The sequence below is a fragment of the Balaenoptera physalus genome, assembly GCF_965194825.1.
Source record: "Balaenoptera physalus genome assembly, chromosome: 21".
Taxonomy (NCBI): domain Eukaryota; kingdom Metazoa; phylum Chordata; class Mammalia; order Artiodactyla; family Balaenopteridae; genus Balaenoptera; species Balaenoptera physalus.
In genome coordinates, this window is record NC_138902.1 from 26112823 (window position 1) to 26139700 (window position 26878).

At 35.4% G+C, this 26878-nt stretch overlaps 1 protein-coding gene across 5 annotated transcripts in view; it reads right to left on the bottom strand.

The window, feature by feature from the left end:
• The window catches only part of MSR1 (macrophage scavenger receptor 1), a 225809-nt gene that overhangs the window by 41338 nt on the left and 157593 nt on the right, over nt 1–26878 (bottom strand). For 4 of the 5 annotated variants that reach the window (XM_082444520.1, XM_082444524.1, XM_082444523.1 and 1 more), the window contains 4 exons: nt 16240–16346; nt 14490–14603; nt 8270–8682; nt 3904–4090 (listed from right to left, as the gene is read on the bottom strand). In XM_082444520.1, the coding sequence (XP_082300646.1) occupies nt 3904–4090; nt 8270–8682; nt 14490–14603; nt 16240–16346 (821 nt within the window). Of the gene's footprint in view, nt 1–3903; nt 4091–8269; nt 8683–14489; nt 14604–16239; nt 16347–26606; nt 26780–26878 lie in introns of those variants that run through there. The other variant, XM_082444521.1, reaches the window with a different exon arrangement.

Below are 26878 nucleotides of genomic sequence, written 5' to 3' on the forward strand. Positions count from 1 at the left end.
CAATCTAGGGTGTCCCTCTAACAAGAATGCAAGGCTGCATTCTAACAAGAGTGTAGAAAGGACTGTAGTCTGGAAGACTGAGGCAGGAAATGATTGCGAGACTATTTCAATAGTCTGGCAGAGCAGTGATAAGAATAATTTACATGGAATATAAAGGAGTGACAAGGGGTTAGAGAATGTGGAACATAAGAACTAATGGTATTCTTGGGAGAAAATAACAACAACAATTAAAATTTCTACCTTGGAAATCTGGAAGAATGACATTGCCATTACAAAGTGTAACTTCATAGAAAGGAAGTGTTACTTTCACTTATTCCTTTAAGGCATATACATTTGCTCACCCACCATATACCAGGCACTCTAACAGGTGCTGTGTATGGAGAGATAGACAAGAGAGACAAGACCCAACCTCATGGAACTCACATTTTATTCGAGAAGATCTGTGATAAACAAATAAGCAAATGTATATATTAAACAGTATCATGTAGTTTTAAATACTATGAGGAAGTTAAAGCACACCATAATATAGAGAGATAATAAGAATGGGGAGGGAGAAATTATCACTAAAAAGGTAATTCTGAGTGGATCTAAGGAGAATGGAAAGCTAAGAGAACATTTAAAGGGAGAGAGAGCTGTCTAGTGCACATTATGACAGCAAGAAGTGAAACCAGCACTTCCTCCTTGTTAACTTATACTGTTCAATGGCACTTTCATTCTTCCAGCTCTCCAAGCTAGAGAGAGGGAAAATTAGAAAAGAGGGCAGATAAGTAGATGGGTGCCAGATCAAGTAGGAGTTCGGATTTTATTCCAAGTCCAATGGGAAGATACTGGAGGATCTTAAGAGATAAAAGATCTAATCACATGTTATTATTATTATTATTTCAATAACACTCTTTTGCTCTCTGTAGAATGGATTAAGAGTAGAATCAGGGAGAACAATTGGGAAGCTGATGTAGTACACCAGGCTGTAATACTGTTGCTTGAATTAGCGTCGTAGCAGAGGAGACAGTGAGAAGGAGTTTTATCGTATGGAAGAAGAGTTAACAGGACTCATATATGGATTGGATACAGGGAGTGAGAGAAAGAGAGAAATCAAAGCTTGCTTCCAAGATCTTGGAGTGAGTTACTAGTTGGACAATGACTCAATTGACAGACAAGACTAGGTAAGCAACAGATTTGAGGGGTGGATGAGGGTAGGTGCTCTCAAGAACTAAGGGTTTGGCGCAGGTTCAATCCCTGGTCAGGGAACTAAGATCCCACATGCCATGTGGCATGACCGAAAAAAAAAAAAAAGAGAGAGAGAGAGAAAAAGAACTAAGGGTTTGGGTGTGGATTTGTAAAGTTGGGGATATTTAATTGAAATCCCAAGTGGAATTCGAAATCCCAAGTGGAATGTCTAATTGTTAGAGTGAAAGCTGACTAATTCAATTTTTCTTTATCATTGGTTTCAATGTAATACTTAAAGAAAACATGAAATAGGGGCTTCCCTGGCGGTGCAGTGGTTAAGAATCCGACTGCCAATGCAGGAGACACGGGTTCAAGCCCTGGTCCGGGAAGATCCCACATGCCTCAGAGCAACTAAGCCCATGTGCCACAACTACTGAGCCTGTGCTCTAGAGCCAGTGAGCCACAACTACTGAGCCCGTGTGCCACAACTACTGAAGCCCACATGCCTAGAGCCTGTGCTCCATAACAAGAGAAGCCACTGCAATGAGAAGCCCATGCACCACAAAGAAGAGTAGCCCCGCTCACCGAAACTAGAGAAAGCCCGCATGCAGCAACAAAGACCCAACCGAAAGAAAGAAAGAAAGAAAGAGAGAAAGAGAGAAAGAAAGAGAGAAAGAAAGAAGGAAAGAAAGGGAGAAAGAAAGAAATCTATAAAAAAAAAAGAATACATGCAATATATTCTATACAAGTTAGCTATAAACACAATAATAAATATACCTGCAACCTTACAACCCAACAAACAGCCATCTATTTAGCTACTTTTCCATCTCATTCATCTTCTTCCTTTTCAAAAACAATCATTAACCTGAATTTTGTTTCTCATTTTCTTGCATTTTAAAAACAACCATTCTCATTAAATGTGTATGTGTCTGTAAATATACATTATTTACTTTTTCTAAATCATGAGCATTAGAAACAAAAATCATACTGTAAATAGTCTCTGGGAATTATTTTTTAAATTTTTCTTTTCTTGTAAAAATTTGGATATTAAGACTTCTTAATTATCCTAAACTAGTGTTATGTAAGATGAAATCACATGGATTTCTGTTTCTCTTGTTCTAATAAGAATTAACAATTGAAAGTGTAAAGTAGAGCTTAACAGACATGGTAGCTAGAATAAGAAGATCCAACATGAATTTAACTAGTATTACAGAGGAAAGGATAGAGAGAATTGTGAAGAGGCAATATTCAAAGAGACTGAAGCTGATAATGTTCCCAAATTTATGATAGACTTAATCCACAAATATAAGTGGATTTAGGAAGAAAATGAAGTAAAACAAATGCCACATGCAAAAACTGTCAATATAAAAATCACAGACTAGTGAAATTGCAGGTATTAAAGACAAAGATAATGGCAAGCAATGTGGTCATAATCATTTTAAAAGCAATAAGAAAGGCCATAAACCAGAAGAAAATACGAATAAAAATAATAACTGTTACCCTAAGAAATATGTATGTGGTAAAACAATTTTAAAGATCAAGGACAAAATAGAAAAAAGAAATCAAAACATCTCACCACCAATGGACTTTCACTAAACAAATCTCCAAAAAATACTTCAGGAAGAAAAAAATGACCCCAGAAGAGATGTCACAGATACATTTAGGAGGAGGAAAAACTGGCAAACTCATGGGCTAATCTATATAAATATTGTCTGTATCATGTAAGAAAAACAATCTTGACTAAATTCTTGGTTTAAAAAATACATAAAATAGAAATGAGCTATACTCAAAGACAGCAGGAAACCGGGGAAGAGGGTCATCAGAGCGTTTTAAGTTCCTTGTATATTTGAGGATGAAGGTGAAGATACTGATCAACTTGTGACTTTAAGATAAATTTTAAGGATGACTATCAGCAAAATAAAAATAAATATAAGGTTTCCAAAAATTTTTTGGTGCCTTTGATAGAGAGAAAAGTTTAATGAGAAAAATTTCAAATAATTCTAAAGTTGACATGGAAGGAAAGCAAAAGGAACATGGGACTGGACAGAAACGGAGCACAAAATGACAGTAGAAATAAATATGGTGGAAAGAGATGGCCAGATTGCATAGTAAATTTTAAGAACTGTTCTTTACAAGAGACAAGCCTAATACAAAGGATAACAAAGGTTGAAAGTAAAATATGAAAAAAAAAAGTTAAAATGTAAATAATGACTAAAACCCAGTATAGAAATATATATGATATATATACTAATTTAGAAGTCAGTAAGGTTCAATTCACCCTGTTTTACTCATAGGAGCTAAAGAAATTGACAAACATTGTTTTTTTGGAGAATTCAAAAGACCTTTCTAATTAATAATACAATTGATCAGGTAAGAAGAAAAAATCTGTAAGTTTAGAAAAATAGAATTAACAAGCTTGATTTACAGACAGGTAGAGAACTTTGTGCCTCACAGAAAACTTGTATTTGTACATATGAGAAATTCTGAACAATAATTCATTAAACCATAAGAGCAATTTCATTTGTTTTTTGCTTTTTTTAAAATCACCATTTAGAGGATACCAAGATACTGTCATCTTAACATGTCTTGATATGATCTCAAGGCTCCTTCCTCTGGATATTTGTAGTAAAATTTGTAGTAAACTATTTTAAAACCAGAGAATTTCCAATATCAAATTTCTACATATATCAGTGCATTTTAGTATATCATTTTCTGGAGAATGAGAGGATATTTTACCTTGAATTAAAGTGATATTTTTCAGTGTCTGAGAATGTTCCCAATCCTTCAGCCTGAGATCATTAGTGATGTTATTCAACAGTTTCACTTCTCCTTTTATTTCCTGTTCCAAATGCACTTGTTTTTCTTCCAGAGACTTAATTTTTGCTGATGTATTGTACACACGCTCATCTAAGTTACTCATCTCCTGTGAAACATAAGCAAACATCCGCAATTTTTGTTGCACACATAATTATCAAATATATAAGTTTAAGAAGTCCTACAAGTCAGGTTTTTAAAAAATGTATAATATTACAGTAATATTATGGAATAAGAATATAGAAATTAGAGAACAATTTTAAAATAGTAATTCTTTGGTTTTGAAGCATTCCTCTTTTAACTGAATGGCTGAATTTTCACACCCTCTGCCAGAAAAAAACTGGTTAAATATATATCTAAGGTATGCTTCTATTCCCAAATATATACATGTCAAAATGCTAAAAATAAAATAAAATAAAAAACTTGTCATATGGTTTTTAATTTATCCAAAGCGAAATTCTTTACACTGTACTTAGAGTAATTACAGTTCCTTAAATTCAATAGATTTGTATATTAAATTGTTTTATAGCAATAACAAAGTTTAATGTCATAATTCTCAGTGGTAATGAACATTAAGGATAGCTTTTCAGATTCAATAAAATCTCAACTAGCATGTTAACAATACCTTATGTTCAGTTTTTTTATTGCCTCTGCATTTGAGATTTCATTATTACTTTACGTTTTCAAATACATATATATTTTGTGCGTATTTACATACATGCGTGCATATCTGGAGACTGTGAGCAAGACAGATTGTACTACATTCTGGATTATGCTTTTATTTTTCACTCAATAATATAAGAATATTTACCTACTAAAATACTTAGAGACGGCTTTATTTTCTATAATTTAGTGGAATTGTATTGTATGTATTTCTCATAATTTATTTGATACCTATTGATAGAGTTTTGAGCTGCACATAAATAATGCTGAAATGAACACCATTTTATATATATCTACATATTTATACAAGCACTTCTATAGGACAGCTTCCTGGAAGTGGATCTGATCAAAGGGACTAAATATTAAAATTTTTGTTCACTCCTGCCACACCAACCTCCTAACATATGGGACCATTTTTTAACTCTTTCTCAGTGTACATGAATGCTTACTTTTGCACTCAAATCCTAGGTATCATCAATATATTTAACTTTGTAGAGTAAGAGTAAACATAATAAAACCTTGTTTAATTTGCTTTTCAAATTAAGTATCTAGTCATAAAGTTTTTGACAATGTTTTTCTTTATTGCTTTTCCTTTCAAGTCTTTTGCTTGGTTTTCCTTTGGGCGCTGGGCTTTCTCTTTCCAGTGTACCTAACCTTCTCATCTATCCTGGTAATGTTTTCTGTCTCTCTGTTCTTTTATTGCGTCCTCTATTTCCATGGTATGCTCTATACTTTCCTAAGGACTTCTAGGTTTAACTGTTGATAGATTCTCATTTCCCATTTGCACAAAGAAATAAACCAGTGGTTTATTGTTAATTAATCCAGGTATGAACAGAAAATTTCACCTCCCTTCACTGGACCGGACAAGTTGAAGGGAGAGGGTCAAGAGAGTCAAGTAAAACCTTTGGAAAGAAATGAACATGTACCAGATCTGCCTCTGCAATAGCAGTGTACTCAAGCAGAGAGACATCTGTTTTTACTGCTCCAAATGGCCTTCCCCCATCCAAAACCTCGTTCTAGATTAGCATTTCTCTACCCTCTACCGCCTCCATCCCTATTTGGCATCTTCCGTGTACACTAATGGTATAAAGGTGGGATAGTGATCACGGATGTTTGCAGAGTGCAGCAACGTGGTAAATATGCTCGATGTCATTTAGATGGCTGCAAATTGCTCCAGCTGTCAGGTAGTTCCTGATATCCACAGAGCAAAGGTCAGGGGACTAGCTGGTGATCTTGCGACCTAAACCCTGGGAGCCGCCGATGATTTTCATACCTAAAGCTGCGGCTGCCTTTTCTTTCCTTCTTTGAAAACTGCATGTGGTGCTCACATTAACCATATTTCACTCGAAATAAGTTTTATTAGGAAGAGAGAAAATGCATTTGATATATTTTTTAAAGTGCTATACAGCACCCACACACACTGTCCACAGTCTATCACCAGTGGCACTGCTAGAAACAGGCATTTATTTTTGCATTCTTACAGTCCTTTGTACGTACAATGGAGAGGATAAATCCCACGTCTCTCTTTCATTTTGTGTCAGTGTTCTTTTTTCTTTCAAATTAATGCTTGGTCTGTCCTTGCTAAACATTACGCTGCTATTACTTATAAGCCTTTTCCTCAAACAGCATTTACTGATTGAGGCATTCATTTAATTTATTTATTCCTGCATTGGGCTAAAGATTCAAAGATGAATACAACTGTTTTAAGCGATGAGAATGAGATTCCAAATATTGTTTTCAGTGAGCAAGCACACACGTGCGTGCACACACACACACACACACACACTAGCACTCACCTAGATTCCAAATCTCCACAGATGACTACTGTCTTAAAAAAAAAAAAAGCTTTGAAAAAAAAATTAACTTTGGAAGTTCCTCGTTTCCCTTGTACCTCCACATCTAATACTGGGACCCCTTCCAAAATATAAGTGCAATCTGTCCGAATAGCTCACTGATCACCAGATTTTGGTTATTTCTATTAAGTATCACTTCAAACAGGTTCAGCACTTCTACTGCCTTCCAAACGGTTTCCAATTTGGTTTCAATTCCTCATGTACAGGGGTTCATAGATATTCTATAATCTCTAATGAGTTGGGGACATTACTAATATCAAATATATTATTTTTTCATCGTGTCCATCTTCGTTTTCTCCACATCCTGTCTCACTGCTCCTCTGATACTGTTTCCACACAAAGTAATATTTCTTCTCCCTTCCTCTTTCCCTCCAATTTAATCAGTTTCTACTCCCATAGCTGACATTTTACTTTCCTCTGTTCCTCAGCCCTGGGGACAGTTGTTTCTTTGAGAATTTTCTCTAACTCCTCCATAGCTTGAGTCCTTGATATTCCAATAGCATTTGATATGCTTGGGTACTTATTAACCGTGTGGGAAACACTAACAGTCAGATTTTGGAAGATGTGACAAGGATCAGAGACAGAATATCAAGGTTGGTGTTAGGAAGAGGTTCACCAACAGTCTCCATATTTAAATAGCAATGTCACTGTCTTCTCAGTGATTGCATCTTACAAAAAATAAACATGTAGGGTGTTCTTTCTTAACCTGTTTAGTCTATTCTCTAGTCATTAATTTAGTTGGTTGCCACCTGATGTTACAGCTTCAGAGGCTTCTCTTTGCTCTCTGTAAGGGACATCCATTTTTAACAATCACTACTGCATAACACTGTATCTATACAGAAAACAAGCTCATTAATTAAGAAATGGTCTATTCAAGTAAAATCTACTACAAAGATGCCAGCCTTGCTGAGCTAATGGTGGAAAATTTATAGATTTCACATTAATTATGATCTTAGGGCTTAGATACCTTGTAGTATGAAGATTATTTTTTCACATGAGTAATGAAATTTTATCCATATGCTTATATTTTCATGGAATGGAACAATTATAATTACCCAACAACAAAAAATAATTCAATATTGAACTAAACAACTTGCTTCTTAATTTCTTTCTCATCAAAACAAAGTAACCCAGAGGGTTGGCCACAGAATAGTTTAGAGCAAAGGTGAGAAAATTATGATTCATGGGTCAAAGTCTTTTTCTGAAAAGAAAGATTTATTGGATCACATTTTCACTCATTTGTCCACGTGTTGTCTACGACTGCTTTTGTGCTACAGTGGCAGAGTTAAGAAGTTGCAAAAGAGACCATGTGGTCCCCAAAACCTAAGGGTTGTATCTGGGCCTTTGCAAAGAAACTTTTGCTAGCAACTGGTCTGGAATATGTCTTGCTCTCTTGTCTTGTGTATTTGATCCTGTGATGGTAATAAGATGTTGTATACATTATTCAAACTTTAATTCTTTAATTATAGTTACCTTTACACATAAAAACTTATGGATGTTTCTTGGGAGTGACAAATTATTTTAAAATTTAGATTTTGTACTTCGCCCATGTAAATAAGGTTTTCATTCCTTTGATGATGAAGAAAGTTTGGGTTTCGTATAAAATTTGCAAATGCAGAGTATCTATCTGTCCAAATCTGCTAAGATAATCTAACAACTATAATTGGTTTCGAGAGTCTCAAGAGGCATTCTAACAGTATTTATAAAATTAAAATACCCTAAGAGAGTCTGGATTCAATCCCAGGTATGACCTTCCAATACAAACCTCTTACCTCTTGTTGTTTAAATGCATTCTCTTGGACTTTGGCATTCAATGTTGCAATACTGAGCTGCAAATCAAGCAGTGTGGTGTTCAGACTTATTAATGACTTGGAGACTTCACCTATTACATTTCCATGTCCCTGGATGAAGGAAAGTAAGGAACTTAGCTGGAGAAGAACGTCATTAAACCTTTGATCGGTTGTCACACTGAAATTTTGGAAATTCTTGGCATCTATGAGATTGGCTTCATTATCTGAAAGATATTGGATTCTCTTCTCCACGTTGCTCATGTGTTCCGTAACAACTTCTCGAAATCTCATTGCATCTTCACTGTCATTTCCTTTTCCTGCGAGACTTGGAGATATATCATTTGCATTAACTGAACCAAATGTGCAATTCTTCATTTCCCATTTCAGGAGTTGAGCTGCGTATTTAAGTAAAAATAAACAGAGTCATGCCCTGTAACCTTAAATGCATCCACCATTCCATTCCACATCACTTCATCCCATTCTAACGTTCTGAACGGTATCCTAAATCAGGTATGTATTTTAAATATACAAAGTATGAACCAAGGTAGGCATACTGCTGAGAGGGAAACTGTCTCCTTTTCCCAATTTACATTAGAGTTTATCCCACAGTTAAGTCACTCTTTCTGAACTGCTGCTTAGATGAATCTTCTGGGTCGTGGCACGTGGCTCTGAGAGTAAGAGTAAATTCTAGAGATCATGAAGTACACTGTATGCTGGTCCTCAGGTGTGCAGTTAGAGTAAAACGAGATAATGCTTAACACAATGTCTGCAGTAAACATGTTGAGTAGGTTAGTTATTATGAAGACAAATGATAATGTGACAGAAACAATATGTAGTATCAATAAAGGTAGAAATATTAGTGTTACCCACTGTACGAATAAAGTGTTGGCTCCTCTTCCTTATCCTATCGCTAAGCTAGCAGAGTGTTATCATTTTCAGTTTCCACAGAACTAATTTACTGTTGGTAGAGAAGGAGACTGGATAAAAGAAGTTGTTTTAACTTTAAAAAATATTGTTTTTATAAGACTCCTCTTTACTTATTATAAAACATATATTTATAGCAGAAAATTTAGAAACGACAAGTAATAAGAAAAAATAATTTACCATTAATCTCACCGTCCTGAATTAAGTGCTAACAGTTTGGCATATGCCTATCAAATTTCTGTTCCCACTATCATATTATCATCATAAAAGCAAGATTTTATATACAATCTGGAAACTAGCTTTTAATTAGCACTCTATCATAGACTTCTGCATATTATTTAATATTGTTTTACAAAAATAATTAGAATAACTACATTGTATTCTATGTGTGATTCTACCAAATTTATTTAACAAAACTCATTTAGTTTGCCTCTGTTTCCACTAATATATTGAACAGTTTGATGAACAATCTTATAAGTAATTATTTCCTGAATAAAAAAATTCTACTAAATGCTATTTGGGGGCATGCGGAAGTGCCGATATATATTTCCAAATGGGCATATGTTCTCTAAACAAGCTAATTATCCTTCTGAAAGGATCTAGAGAAATATGTTTAGAGTTTCAAAAAATGAAAAGCATAAACATTACTTTTGCAGATAAAAATAATATATAATTATACACAATGAAGAAAATGTTAAACACCATTTTATATAATCAGTGGCGGTTAAGATTTTATTGTTTTTTTCATCTCTCTTTATATATCTATATTGTTTATACCTTTTAGCTATGTATATATCAGTCTCATCCATATTAATTTGAGTGCATAAGATTTTCCATATTTGACCATTATTGAGCAATAAAGAGTAACTTACTATTGTTTAAAAGTATATCTACATAAACAGTGATATCTGATCTGTCAGTTTTCTTAATAAAATGATATGGCAGTAGTATCAGCTTTATAGGTTTTAGAGACTTAAATGAGATTACACATGAAAAACACTATGTTCCACCCTGAGCTCAGGGTACCTGTTACACAAATGAGAGCTTGATATTTGCACAGGAACAAGCTGCCTGGTTCTGGAATCTAGTTCCATTCCTCCATTACTAGCTGGATTACTCTGAGAAAATTATTTATCTTTTCCTTGATTAGGTTTCCCCGGTGATCTAAAAGTAATAACTATCTTACAGTGGTGCTGAGGTTGAATGCGATAGGGCATGTAAATCAAGTAGCACACAGATGGCACGTGTGCAAACTCTACTCAAATTAAAGTGCCTTATCCTTGAAAGATATTATCTTAGTTACAGAGTCTTCACCATGTTCACTTAAAGAAGCTGTTTGATGATGGTTGTCATTGTAGCTATGATTATATTAAGTATTAAACTATATATGCAATTAAATCCCAATTAAAAAAAAACACATTATATCATATTTTCCTAGTTACAGTCTCTTTAAAATTAGGTTATTTGAATTAATAAAATATGTAACTACATTTTGATATAATCCACAACTGAGACCATATTGCATGTGCATTATTTTACATTTCTAAATTTATCAATAAATTATACAAAATAGTATACTTCTTACTTGGATCTCATCACATTTATTAAATTAAGTGTAGGGAGCAAGTTTTGGATTGACAGCCTCACTCATGGATTCATCAATTCTATGATTTATTTATTAAGCACCTACTATATATAAAGCACTGCTTGAGCGACTCTGGGAATAGAAAATGACTGGGAATGGATTTTGACTTTAACAATCAGAAATCTAAACTAACAATATTTGCAAAATTATCTCAAACTTGTCCCTTAAAAAATTTTCTTTTATGATAATTACTGCTTTTTTAGGTAGCAGTTAATAATCCAAGTTCTGGAGGAGAACTGCCTGGATTAGCGATTCTTGCTTTTCCTTTATAAGCTGTGCCTTTGAGCAAATTAATTGGTCCATGCTTCCATTTCACTATCTGTATAAATGGGATACTACTAGTCAGTGTTTAAATAATTAAATGAGCTGATATATGCAAAGTGCTTAGATCTTTTCCTGGCACATAATATACATTTGATACTTTTCAATATTTTAATTATTATTAATATTTCAGATTCAATATCTGTATGCCCAATACTGATAACAAGGGGAATTAATGTTGTGTAATATAAAAAAATTGGGAGGAGGTTGGGTGTTCCATGAGAAAGGTAGTATCTGTGCTTTATTTATTTACTTATTTTTTATTGGAGTATAGTTGCTTTACACTGCTGTGTCAGTTTCTGCTGTACAGCAAAGTGAATCAGCTATACATATACATATATCCCCTCTTTTTTGGATTTCCTTCCCATTTAGGTCACCCTAGAGCACCGAGTAGAGTTCCCTATGCTATACAGTAGGTTCTCATTAGTTATCTATTTTATACATAGTAGTATATATATGTCAGTCCCAAAAGAGAAAAACAAATATCGTATATTAACGCACATATATGCTTCAGACATGTTGATCTAATTACTCAACCATATAACTTTTACTTTCACTGGAAATACTTTTTATTTCATATGGGTAAAGCAAAACTTCTTCACAGTATAGAAAGGGAAGACTTGATTTAACAAAATGTCATGTGACCAAGGATTTTTCTTTAATACCAAGTTCAACATGAACTGACAATAAAGGCTATTTTTTGCTTACAGATTTAAAAACACAATATTGCTTATTTTCCCAAATCTTGAATGAAAACTAATTTAATCCTTACTTTCTTTAAAAAATTTAATACTGTATCAGAAATCTAGGTAAAGAATGCCAGAGTTCATATTTTCAAATGTTCATTTCTTTCATTATCATCAGAGAGATGCCATTTTGTGACTTTTCTATTTTACATTTGAAAGGAGGCAAATTTTATGGCTTGTGCAAAGACCTAGGGAGAGAGTTATATGTGATTTTACAGATCACATTTACTCTTTCATGTTGGCAAAACCTTTTTCTACCAAAAATTTATATTATTTTGAGCTAAAGGATCTTCAGTGTATCAGTAACAATTTATATACATTAATCTTAGATTATATCTTATTCTTCAGAAACATTATTCTATGTCGCTGTACTGTGATAGTGATCTAGTAGCTTCTGAAGAAAAGGTAGCGTGTGGAGAAGATTTTATAATTAAGAAATATCTTTCAATGTATAAGACACTTTAAATAGAGTTTTCATGTATAACACTTTATCTACTGATTTATATTTGCCAAAACAGAGTAATTTCTATCATTTCAGGGATACATTTTGTCTATATTTGAAATTTTTGGATATCAAGTAGAGATATGTATTGCATTTTAGTTTTCTTTTGGAAAATATTCTGACCTACAACTTACAGCTGTAAATGGATTGTCAGTGTTTCTTATTCAAGTATGATAGACACAGGGAGATCTGTTTCAAATTCTGGTGAATTTGGGTGCTAATGTGAACTTATAAGATTTGAACATTTTTAGCTTTTTGTCAGTCTTAATAGGTACATGCTATAGTTTTAGGAAACAAAGCTACTTCAAATCTATCATTGTCAACCCTAGAAAAAATGTGTTGACTAGCCCAGAGATTTTTGAACTTGGTTAGAACCCCGAAGTCTCTCCAGGCTTCAGTTTGTATTCTGCCTGGGCCTAGTAGAAAGAAGTTGCGCTCCCTCAGGTTGGCTCTGTAGGCCACGGCTTGTATAAAAGTGATGAAATGTATCAAATTCTAACTGGCTGATAGCTAATGATCCCTAACAATGACACATCTTTCAGTTATGCATTTCAAACTACAGATAAGCATATACATAAACAGCACATAGATAATCTCAGTTCATCAGGAAGTTAGTTGTTTAATGACAAACATGTCAGGTTCTTTTACTTAGATGGCTGTGGTTGGTTTGACAGGTTGATTGGTTCCGTTTGTTGTGGTTGGCTAATGTTTTTGTTTTGTTTTTGTTTCAAAGTAGGAGTTGATTTTTACATATGGAAAATATTTTCCTGGCTAAAATTATGACAACTCTGTTTTGTTTTGTTTTTTTACTGGCCAACCATATTTTGCTCTAAAAACCCGATTGCACTGGGAGATAACAGACCACAGAAGTTAGGAGTCAGGAGCCAGGGGTGGGAACTCCAACTCCATTGCTGAACAGTTTCCTTTTGTGGATGATGAGGGTGAGCATACGTCTGCTCAAGGGTAACTGTAAGGTGTATTAAGATAATCTGGAAAATGCATAGCCTAGTGCCTGAACATAGTACATGCTCAGAAACATTACAAAAATGTTACAGTTATTGTTGTTTTCGTTATCATTTCTTCCTTAGTAGAATTTTGGCTTTGTCTTGGAATATTCTTTACGTTGTCTCTTGGCGGAGGAGGTTTGGCCTTTATTAAGAGCATTTTCTTATTAATCTGATTAGTATGCACATAAAAATATATCTTCCTCCCAGCCTATCTCTTGTTCGAGCATATGTCCATTTTGCCGCTCACAAAGAGGAGAGCTACAAGGTATATAAATTCAAATGCCAATCAAATCCCTCAAAAATGCTCCCGAGGAAAATAATATTTACAGATTTGCTTGAGTTATACGCAAGCCATCCACCTCTGTAGAAATCCTCAAATTTATCCGCAATTCAAGCCAAACTCTCCAAAAAAAAAAATTGTACCTGAAAAACATCATGTAGAACCCAAGCAAAGTGTTCTATTTTTCTTTTTCTTTGAAAGGATGCTAGCAGGTTATTTTTAGAGATGTTTTAAATAATACCCTTATGAAATATGTGGCCATATAAACTGTACGAATATTACTGAGGGATAGGCCATTATTTTACGAGGTTTCCTCTGAAGACTCACAGGAATACTTCTTTCTGCTCTCAATACTAGGAGTAGAAGTGTATTTCTTGAACAACTGGCTTATTTTAGGCATCATTAATGTAAATGATCATGTTTATATCCTCACATTGGAAACTAGAATACTTACCATGAAATTTATGATGCACCATTAGAAATATATAGGACTTCAGAGGATAACATTTTTGAAATGGTCTAATTCTTTCCATCTTACCTTTACATACTTATATTTTTATCTCAAACTTCCATTTTCTATGCTATTTAAAAACATCTTTTTTACTTAGTAACTTTGCAGAATCTATTTTTTCATGAAATAACTTTGAGGAACACTTTGTGATGTGAAGTCACCCTTATGAATCTCCCATATACAAAAGACTGAATGCTTCTTTTTGCTCCTGCAATAATTAATTCACAAGATGAGTTGCTGAGTTTCAGAACTCTAGAATACTGTACCTGTCACTATTCCGATGATAGGTATAAGAACTACAAACACAAGGAGATAAAGGGCAATCAGTGCAGCTTTGAAAGACTTCATTTTCTCTTGAAGAGTTGGGCCATTTTTAGGATCTGAAAAACAAAAGCCCAACCTACTGTTAGAAAACTTACTCTTCTTACGTAAAATTTTTGAAATCTCCAATTATATTGTTAGCATCAAACCTATTGGAATAAAAAGGGAACAAAAAAATAGGTTCTCATTTATTCAGTAGAAAGCGAAAGGGACAGTCACAGAAGAAGCCAATACAGGCATCAGTATGGACATTTGATTTTCTTATCCATTAACTAAACATCCAGGACAAAGTTACTATTCTCTGCAAGTTGTACTTGTCTCATTTGGGGGCACTAGCTGGAAAATTTTAGTATTGATACCATACCAACATACATGCAAACCTAAATTTCATTCTTCTACTTCACATGGGAATATATTCTGGGTGAAAATAAAATTCCTCATGCAACTATATAATTATACCTTTTTTCAGATTTTAAGTGAGATAAGAGAAACATTATTGTCAATGATAATTATGCAAATTGTCTCTCCCAATTCCATCTCAATAGTTTTGTATTTGGATGCTTCTTATGATTTGAATATAATGTGAAAAAAATGAAATAAAATGACTCACATTTTGATTAAACTTTGGAATGGATCAATGAAGCCCATTCTCTGGATATTTCAGAACATAGTAATATTTTAGTATCATTTGCTTATATGGAACACCAATTCACATAATGGGATGCTAATTGTAGAAAAGATAACTCAATGTAGAGGGGAATCTTACTAGCAAAGGAAGACATTTCTCTGATTAAGTGAATACAAATTTCTTTCCTATGGCCATTGTCTTTATTGTTTAATAAAAAAGAAGGAAATTTTGTTTCCAGGTTGTAAACTCCTAAATTAAAACAAAAGTTTAGACATTGTTCAATAATGTTCTATGAGGGATTGAACAAAAAAGGAGAAAAAAATTAAGTAAAGAGAAGAAAACAATAAAGAAAAGGGGGAAAATTGAAGGAAAAAAGAGAAGGAGCAGGGCTTCCCTGGTGGCACAGTGGTTGAGAGTCTGCCTGCCAATGCAGGGGACACGGGTTCAAGCCCTGGTCCAGGAGGATCCCACATGCCGCAGAGCAACTAAGCCTGTGAGCCACAACTACTGAGCCTGAGCTCTAGAGCCCGCGAGCCACAACTATTGAGCCTGCGAGCCACAACTACTAAAGCCTGCACGCCTAGAGCCCATGCTCCACAAGAGAAGCCACCGCAATGAGAAGCCTGCTCACCACATCGAAGAGTGGCCCCCGCTTGCCGCAACTGGAGAAAGCCCGCGCGCAGCAAGGAAGACCCAACACAGCCAAAAATGGATGAATAAATAAATAAATAATTTTTTAAAAAAGAGAAGGAGCAACCACACTATAAGCAAGATGGGATATTCCATCTGTCAGGTGACTAAATTTGAAATCCAACCTGGCAGATGGAATATACACATCTAGGGTAAGTCTCAAGACCATAATTTTACATAGTGTCACTAACTCTAAGGACATTCTCCACGATTGCTTCTTTTTGCTCCTGCAATAATTAATTCACAAGATGAGTTGCTGAGTTGCAGAACTCTAGAATACTGTACCTGCCACTATTCCGATGATAGGTACAAGAACTACAAACACAAGGAGGTAAAGGGCAATCAGTGCAGCTTTGAAAAACTCTTATTCTACTTACTCGGAGGAAGCAAAGCGGTCATTGAGCGAGCATCAAACTTCACAGATTCTGTACAACTATCAGTGTCCTCCTGTTGATTGGGAGAGCTCTCCCACGGTTCCATACTTCTACCAAACACGTGGGAAAATATGATAATTACACACGGAATTGCTAGGGCCCTTTGGTAAAAAGTTTCAAATTGAAATTTATAATTAAAATCCAATTTTAGCAAGGGAACAAGTATAATTAGTTAGTTAAATTTACATATCTGCCATATATAGCAACATATTATACTTACCCATAAGTTTTAATTTTAACATTAAAAGACAGATTTACATGAACCCACTCATGTATCTTTCTATGTACAAATGTGTACCTGTGATTGTAGGTGTGTCTTTTTTTAGAGTGAGAGGTAACTTTGCTCTCTTTGCTAAAAAAAAAAAAAACCCAACTGGCAGAAAACAACCATTTAGCTGAAAAGAAAAAAATAATTTCCCTTAGAACAAACAGTAGCTGAAAGGTTGAAGGAAATATTTCCTGTCATCTTTTATCAGAGGTTCCAGATAGAGCAAACAGTTATGCAAAATTTGGAACAAATGTTTCCTGTGGTCTTTTATCAGAGCTTCATGAGCGAAGTTTTCTTTTGCCAAGGCATCAGCTTTATTCCTTTAGAAAGATTTAACAAAGTCTAGTCACAAGATTAGGAGCCAGGAAAAACTTAGTTTTTCTTTTCCTTTGTCTTCCTTTCCTTCCCTTCGCTTCCCTTCCCTTCCCTTTCCTTTCTCTTCCCTTCCCTTCCTTTCTTTTCCTTTTTTTTTTTTTTTCTTTTCTTTCTCACATATTTTTCTTTCAGGACTTCCTTCACTATATACATTGGCAGCATCTCAAATATGTGCTTGTATCTTTTTAAGCACAATCTATTATATTTTATGACCCAGTCTATGTCTATGTCCCTTTAAGGTGCATCAGAATCATTTGAAGGGCTTCCTTTAAAACACATTGGGGGGCCCCACCCCCAGAGTTTCTGATATTTAGGGTAGGGGTGAAGAAACTGCAATCCCAACAAGTTTTCTAGTGATGTTGTTGCTGCCCATCTGAGGACTGCATTTTAAGAACATTTGCCGTGAAAAGAAATTGTATGACTTTTTCTTGGAAACAGTTCAGTTCATTTGATTGATAAATTTAGCCTAAAGCCAACATCTTCTGATCATTATTTATATTCTCTAATGCTGAGTTATGGATTTAGCACAGCTGAAGTTGTAACTGAGTGTACTGGCAGCTCCAGGACACCAAACTCATGTCTCCTCCAGAAACTGAAGGAAAATCATTCATATGCAAACGTTCATCCTACTTTGGGAAGAGGTATTGACAGGTAAGGATGTGACTCAACTCCTGTCAATATATTTTTAAAAATATTACCAAGGAGATTCTTTATTTTGCAGTTTGTACCTGTATCATTCCATAACCTGGTCTTAGTTTTTTGTAAATCCTATTGATCTGACCAACGAGTGTGTTCTTTAAATGCTTCAGCCACTCCGGAGGAAGCGGGCAGAGGGGGAATTTATAGAACCTACATTCTCTTTTCTTAGGCAGATGTGAAGCTAAATAAACGATTAGCTGGGAACATTCACTATTACAGGAAACCAAATTGATTAATTCAGGTCCAGACTCTCCTGCCATTTCCCCCTTTTTAATTCACTCTATTATTTGATTTGGATGACAGTTTTTTACTTGCCATGGAAAACGAATGAACAAAACAATTTTTAAAAATGAGACGACAATAAAACTTAGCTAAATGCATTTTAAAACTACAGTTCAAAGCAATTGGGGGACCTCCCTGGTGGTGCAGTGGTTAAGAATCCACCTGCCGATGCAGGGGCACGGGTTTGAGCCCTGGTCCAGGAAGATCCCACATGTCGTGGAGCAGCTAAGCCTGTGCGCCACAACTACTGAGCCTGCGCTCTAGAGCCCGTGCGCCACAACTACTGAAGCCCGCTCACCTAGAGCCCATGCTCCGCAACAAGAGAAGCCACCACAATGAGAAGCCCGTGCACCACAACGAAGAGTAGCCCCCGCTCACCGCAACTAGAGAAAGCCTGAGCGCAGCAATGAAGACCCAATGCAGCCAAAAAAAAAAAAAAAAAACTATTAGGACTGTGGCAAAGCTTTTAAACTTTGAACTCAGTTTATAAAGGATGGGCTCACAAAGTATATACATTTAGACACCCCTGCTATGTACCTAGAAATCTTTTCCTATCAGTCTGTCTACCAGCCTCTTCTCCACATGTTTGACTATGGCTTTGGCTCTAATAGTTGAGATATTATGATTCCATTTTCACCTATATACAAAGGAAACATCCTTGGGACTTCCCTGGTGGTCCAGTGGTTAAGAATCTGCTGTCCAATGCAGGGGACGTGGGCTCAATCCCTGGTTGTGGAACTAAGATCCCACATGCTGCAGGGCAACTAAGCTCACGTGCCGCAACTAGAGAGAAGCCTGCATGCTGCAACTACTGAGCACGTGTGCCACAACTAGAGAGCCCACACGCCACAACTAGAGAAGCCCGCGCACTGCAACAGAGCCCACGCAGCAAAAAACAAAACAAAACAAAAAACAAAAACAAGAGAAACAAAACAAACAAAAAAAAGGAAACATCCTTATATTACTAAGTCTTCTAAATGGGAATATTTTTGTAAAAGAGGTGAAAACTTTAAATCTGATATATCTGTCTAGATTGTGAGCTACATAAGAGGCGGGACCATGTCTGGTTTTGTTCAACATTATATTACCAGAACCTAAAGCAACCTGGAATATAGAATATACTTAATAAATATTTGTTGAATGAATGATCTGATTTGTTCTGTGTAAGATACTAGTCTCATATAGTTTTGTTTTTTTTAAAAAAAGATGGACGTTTAGAGGTAGGGGGACCAAAAAGGTTTGTTTCTTCTGATAGAGAACTTACTGGTAAATAGGTTTTGCCCATAATTCAGATTTTTTTTTCTTTTTCTATTCTACATTCTTACTCTTTTGATAGTTTCCTTGAACAGGAACCAATCTTAGAGCTGGGTGACCATGTTATATTATTGGGACACTGCCACTGTCTCTAGCCTGTTCCTACTCAGCATTCCTTTTTGTTTTGTCAGTTCTAATTGGCAAATAGCCATGACCACATCCCACTGCATCCTCAAGGAAACACTACTAGCATTTTGGTTGGGACCATTCTGTTTTGTGAAGGATTGTCTTAGTTGTGTAGGATGTTTACCACCCCTGGCTGCCACCCATCAAATATCAACAATGTCTCCTAATCATTATGTCACTGCTTCTCCCTCCAAAAAATCCAGAAACTTCATCTCCACACATTTCCAAACATCCAACCCTCTTTGAGAATCACTCTTCAGCATGTATATCCAATGTGGATGAAAAGTAAGGAACTTTCTCTCTCTCTCCAATATTTGCCTTGAGCAATCTGACAGTTAACATGTCTTTAATAAAGATTTGTTTTAATGAAAAAAATGCATATCTTCATGAGCATCAGCAACAATACAGATTCCTCAAAACATTACGGGGATATCTTTCAAAACACTCTCTGTGTGCTTAACCCTTTAAATATATATATTACAGATCTTTGTCAAAGCCTATATGAATGCTTTTTACAGAAAACTTAAACATTTTATTATTTTAAAGAGAAAAGAAAGCAGCAAATCCAGAATGAGAATCCACTGATCTAATCTTGGTTTCAAATAAAGCAGGATGAATGTTACTTTCATCCATATACTTGCTCAGAAGCTCCACATATATTTTCAAATACATTTGCAATTTAGATCGTACAGGGCCTCGTTGGCTTAAAAAACTTTTCTTGGGAGAAAGAAAGAATCTCATTTTTTAAAATTGGCTCTAGAGTGTTACATGTTATATCATAAAAACAAAGAAATAGATGGCAAGTATTGAGACATTTTCAAACAATGACTTTCAGATGGAAATACCTGTCCCTTCACGTAGGCCAGTCCAACAAATTTCTGTCATGTGTTATTATTATACCAAGCGCCGTGCAAGTGTCTAGGATGTCAAAGACAACATGTGTAGAATATCCTCGACCACCAAAGAATTTATGCACTGAAATGAAAGACTAAAATCTTTATAAAAAATCACAATGTGTTATGTATACACACAAAGCACAGGCATAGTCCAAAGAGGAGGGATTAACTCTTTGGGGAAAGTATGTAGTCAAGGTGAAAACATAGAAAAGATGACACTTTATCAGAGTTTTGAAAAATGAGCAGGAATTTGGGGTGAGAATATTCCAGGGAAGGCAAATATGTTAAAGGGCATAAAGGCATGAAGAACATGGGGGCTAGAGCGAATCAGAATCATGGAATCAGGAGTCCTGGACAGAGGGTCAGCAGAAGAGGCCAGAGAGGCATGTAGCTGGGGGCATCCTACTCATCAATCTCTTCTTTCATTTTTTAATGTCATAAATTGACCTCGCTTTCACAATCTACCCAAATATAATATTGAAGATGTACCTATACAAAGTAAGCAAAAAAATTATCTTTTGTTTTAGCAATAGGGATCTGGTTTATATTACTAGTAACAAAAAATATATTGTCCATTAAATATTTTGCTGATTTCCCTTACATCCTGAAATAGAGATTAAGTTCAATTTTTTTTATTAAAGTGAGTTACAAATTTTTTTTTTTTTTTTTGGCTGCATTGTGTCTTTGTTGCTACGTGCAAACTTCCTCTAGTTGTGGCGAGCAAGGGCTACTCTTCATTGTGGTGCGCAGGCTTCTCATTGCAGTGGTTTCTCTTATTGTGGAGCGCAGGCTCCAGTAGTTGCAGCACGTGGGCTCAGTAGTTGCGGCGGGCGGGCTCTAGCTTGCGCGGGCCTCAGTAGTTGTGGCTTGCGGGCTCTCGAGCGCAGGCTCAGTAGTTGCGATGCATGGGCTTAGTTGCTCCGCGGCATGTGGGATCTTCCTGGACCAGGGATTGAACCCATGTCCCCTGCATTGGCAGGTGGATTCTTAACCACTGCACCACCAGGGAAGTCCTCAATTTTGTTTTTCTTTAGGCCTCTACACTTTGATCTATCTTTTATGGGCTTTAGATGATAATATACATCTTTTACATTACTGTATTTCAAACTGTGATTTCTTTGGGTAGATTTATTAAAACTGAAAAAGAAAACCCTCTAATAAATGTTTACAAGTGGATTAGACTAAATGACCATATCTGGGAATTCCCTGGTTGTCCAGTGGTTAGGACTCCGCACTTCCACTCCAGAGGGCATGGGTTCGATCCCTGGTCGGGGAACTAAGATCCCACATGCTGGGTGGTGCAGCCAACAAATAAATAAATAAATATCTGGGCTATAGAGGTATAGAGGGCTGAAAGGGAGATGAACACTAAAATCTGTTGAGTGGCATGATGAATGAAAAATATTTCCCTTTGGCTACTCTGGGTGCACCATGAGTTTTGTTTGTTTTCTGGAGCAGTGTATAACAAGGGTTAGTTAATCATGATCTGTATGAAATATCAGTATACTTTTTTCCATTAAAAAAATAGATTAAGTTAATCATAGATGACATTGTCATAAGATGGCTAGCATTTTCTGTTATTTCTTTCTTTTGTTCTTAGTCTCCATAGTCGCTGAGAATCTCATCTATTTCCATGGCAGAACCACTACATGCATCCTGACCAGGCCAATATATCCAGCTCAGATCTCATGTCTCAGAATCAGATTTTTTTTTTTTTTTAAATAATACAGCTAGCTACAATGGTGTACTTTCCACATCAACCTAACTTTTCTTTTTCCAGGATTTTTGATGTTGGCATGCCACCCGTTTATATCATCTGTTTATTATTATAATCATTCTTTTTTTTTTTTTTTTTTACTATTTTTTGTGTAGCAAGGCATACATGACATAATCAGGTGTATGGCAATACAGAATTAATATGGCAGTGCTAGAAAAGCATGGTCATTCAAACCAGAGGCCAGGACTTTATTCTAGATCACTCTCACCCAAAGACCCGTATCTGGTAGCACAGCAACTCCTGACTTCCTCAAAGCCATTCCTTCCACTCGATCCCAATTTTTAGATTTCAGTTCATTTTTATCTACCCAGCCAGGCATCTTAGATAGTAGCAGTGGGGTAGGCAATTGAGGGGCGAATCCAAGAGGCATTAAGAAGGAGGAGGAAATTCAAAAGAACTGATGAACAAGCATCAAAATGTAGCACTTTAACAAAGACTAGGAGAAAAAAGTCAAACAGTAGAAATTATTTTTCAGGAAAAAAATATGGCAGATAGAAACAAACACATTTAGTAGGCTAGTAAGGGAAGAATAGCAGTACTAAAAATAAGGAAGAAACTTTGACACTCTGGTAGAACAGGAAGTCAGGGTCAGGGAAAAAAGAAAAGAATGTCAAGACATGCAGGTCACCCATAACCTACCACACGGAATTTGAGCTGCGTGACTTGTATGGTAGAGGCAGAAGCAGATGCTGAGAGATCAAGAAGCAGTACATGTATAAACATGAAATGCCTTGAGTGTATACTGGAAATCTAGTCACGTTCATGCTTTTCTGTTGAGAAGAGATGCTGAAGATAGTACTGAGGTAGTACACGGAGGACAGGGTTATTTTTTCCTGCTTGTTCTTCTCATCTCCCAAACTATTAACACCAGAGTATACCTGGTCTCAGTTCTTGTCCTCCTTTTATCTTTATTCACTTCCTCGGTGAGCTCACCAGTCTCATTGCTTTAGATACAATCTATACGGCTGATGACTCTCCGTCTTCATCTCCCACCCAGGCCACTCCTTTTAACTCCAGACCTGGATGTGCATCTCCCTAACAACACCACCATCTGGGTTTCTAATATGGCCCAAACCTAGGGGTCTCCTTGTCACCCACTTTCTGTCATCCTCCACATCCAATCTACCATCAGACCTTGCTGGTCTGATTTCAAACCCTAAGCAGAAACTGACTGCTTCTCGTCACCTCCCCTCCTGCTATCCTGGCTTAAGCCCCATCATCTTTCTCACCTGGACGATTTTAATAGCTCCCTATGTGGTCTCTCAGCTTCATTCAGTTCCTTCCATTTTACTTTCCACACAGCCTCTAGAATGTTCCTCTGAAAAAAGTAAGTCAGACCATATCACTCCTCTGCTCAAAACATGTGAACACTCTCTCATCTCACGCGGGTCCTGACTAAAAGCTCACTAGCTCAGACAGACCATTCTCCAGCGTCAGATTTAAAATGGCAGCCTACCTCTTTCACTTCCTCTTCTCCTTCCTGCCTTGATTTCCAGCCCCAAACTTACCACCGTCTAACATGAAATACATTTCCCTTGTTTATCTTGTCTATTGTCTGTCTCTTTTTGCCCAAGTTAGATCCATGATTCAGGAGTTTTTATCTCTTTGGTTCAATGACTAGAGAGTTCCTGCCACTTAGCATGTGTTCATCACTAGAAGAAATTCCAAAAATAAATGAAAGATAAAATATTTTGCAAGATGACTGGATTTTATACCTGGGGTTATGCCTCAAGAAAAGTCTGCATTTCACTAATGCAGAAATATAAAAAATTCTTCTGCTACACTTTGGGAAATAAAAAGTTTTTCTCTGAATTGTGTGTAAATAGGAAACTGAAACAAAAAATCTCACCCTCAAGGTTCCCACTTTTGCCTCAAAGGCACTCGTGAGACTTACCAGATTCCTTCAGTTCCTTACTCTATCAGTATAAATTTTTTAGTAATGTTAGAGAATATACACATGTGAGGTTTTGTTATCAGCCAGTGAACAATTCACATAATCCAAGTGTGCCTTTAAATGCCTTTTCCAAAGTTAAGAGAAAAAGTAACTTCACATAAAGTTATTCCTAACAAATGTCAATGCGCTGACAAAGAATTATGAAATCGTTTGAGTCTGTATAGTCTACTGAAAGCATGTTCTCATGAGAAGTGAAACACATCTCTGCACTATCAGCTTTTCATGAAGTGGGTGAAAAGTTTAGAGAAGCTACAACAGGAAAAACAATGAAAGGATTTCAGTGTTTTTCTGTTTGAAAACACACTCTTCTTTTTTCCTGTTTTTATTATAAAAACATTATAACACTATTAAAGATAAGTTGGGACAAAACTTCTATCATCCCATCCCCCTAATAGAAGAAAAACATTGAGTGTATCCATGTTACAAATTGATACCATAGTGTACATTATCATTTGGTCTTATGCATTTCCCTTAAAATCATATCAATAACTTTATACTTTGAACTATTTTTTCAAATTTAAAAATGATGTGCTACATAATAATTCATCAAATATATGTATCTTATTTATGCAGCCATTTTCCTATAATTCTTTTTAAAAAAATGTTCCCTGTTCTTTGGAGGGCAATGTTTAACTAATATAGATGATGATGCTGTAAATATTTTCATAACTTAGCTTTTTTCTTTCGAAATGTTTCTTTAGGATAATTCACTATATGTTGAACTACCAGGTGACAGGAAGACTATCTCAAACTTCTTAGTATCTACTGTCTGACTGCTCTTTAAAAAGATCGTACACATTTACAAAGATTCCAGTCACTTATGTTTTAAACCAAATTCACCACTATTCAATAACAATGTTTATTTTAGAATTATTTAGATTTTAGTAAGAGTTAAATGATACCTTAAGGTGGCTTTCATTTGCATTTTTTTTACTTTTAGTGTGGAAAGACTATTTCCATGTTATTTTTTACTATTTATTTTTCTTCTTGAGTTTTTATTTATTCATATCAATTGCTCATACATTCCCCAGGGTATCTTTCTTTACAGAGATATGAAAAAACTCTTTTACGTAATATAATTTAATGCACATTCTTTTTTCTAAGACTATGTCTTATTTGAATTTATCCTCCAACTCTCAATGTTAATTTCACTGTTAAGATTTGGGGTACATAATAACTTTGTAATCTTATTATTTAAAAACAAAAACTCTGATTTTGTGAACAGTTAAAAACCCACATGAAGTGAACATAAAGTTAACATGTTTGTGAAACCAGTAGCTCTACACTTACAGAACACATCCATAAGAGGGATTAAGGTAAGGCCTGGAAACATTCATATTGTCCCTGATGCTACTCACATTCATCCTCTGTAGTGAAGGAGAAAGAGCTTCAATTCTTTAATGTGAGGTCTAGACATGAATGTTGGCTGTGTCCTTTCCTTGCTATGTGATCTTTGGCAAATATTTTAATTTATTTGATTGCAGATTCTTTATATATATACATATATATATATACACATACACATGACTATATATATATAACCATATATATGGTTATAATATCAATTTATAGAATTATTATGAGGATTAAAAATAATTTTTGTAAATTGTCTGGTACATAGACAACCACCAGTAAATGAATCACCATTATTTTAAAACACCAATTTTTTTTTTTTTAACATGAACTCTTCTTATTTTATCCTCACAGCAGCACCATGAGGTATTTTCTCTATTTTACAGGTTGGGAAACCAAGAGCTGAAACACTGAAGTACCTAGTTAACGTAACACCACTGGGGAGAGGGGGAGCTGGGGCCTGAAGGTAGGCAGTGTACTACCAGAACAACAGCTCCTAAACCCTGTGTAAAACATTTATAATCTCACTCTTATGACTTTTCTATCAGTATTCTCACATTGCCAATGAGACGCCTAACCCCCATTTTTTATGTCGTGTAAATCTTAATCATTCTTCAAGATGAACTTAAATTCTAACACCTGCATGAAGATTTTTCTTTCTCCTCTTGAAGTAGTTGTGGCCTCTCCTGTATCCCCACGGTAGTTATATAGAGCACTTTCACACCCTTACAGTGCCCAAATTATATTATGCCAATTTGCCTTAGATCATGATCTTCCTGAAGACAGAGACTGTATTTTATTTTTCGTATCCTTTCCCTATATCTAGTTCAGGGAAGTGCACATAATCGATGCCCAACCAAGATTCGCTATATGAGCAGTAAAGACAATATGAAGTATCAAAGTCAAAAGTATTATGTAAAAACTAAGAAGATGAGACTAATTAAAATATACTTAGTCATATTTTGAATAAAGCCAATAATTTTTAATAAAATATGCACAATTATATGCCAAAAATCTCTTGCTAGTTCAGCACACATATACATTTTTCACCCACAGAAAATCTAGCAGAAATCTCTATCACTGAAACAATCAAATCAAATAATTAGGGATAGGATAAAAAAATTCTACCACAAATTATTGATCACATATGTATATAGTTCTCACATATCACATACACACATACGTTTAGACACACACAAACACACAGAGTAGACACATACACTCAATAGAAGCAATTTGGGAAAAGCATAAGTAAACTTCTTTTACCGTGTGTCCTAAAGACGGCAGCACTGATTTATCCACTTCCCTCTCTTAACAATTGAAACCTAAAACCTTTATCACATAATATTTCAGCAGGGCACATGAAGAAAGGAAATGACACATTTGTATGTTGGAAATCTTTCTTAACAATGTATTTCAATAGTACTCTCCTCAGTGCACAAGTGTGCAAAATCTAAATTTGTCAGATAACTCATTCCTCTTCCCATCTAGGACTTCACAAAAGAAAAAGAGAAGTAAAATGAAAAAGAAACGGAGTT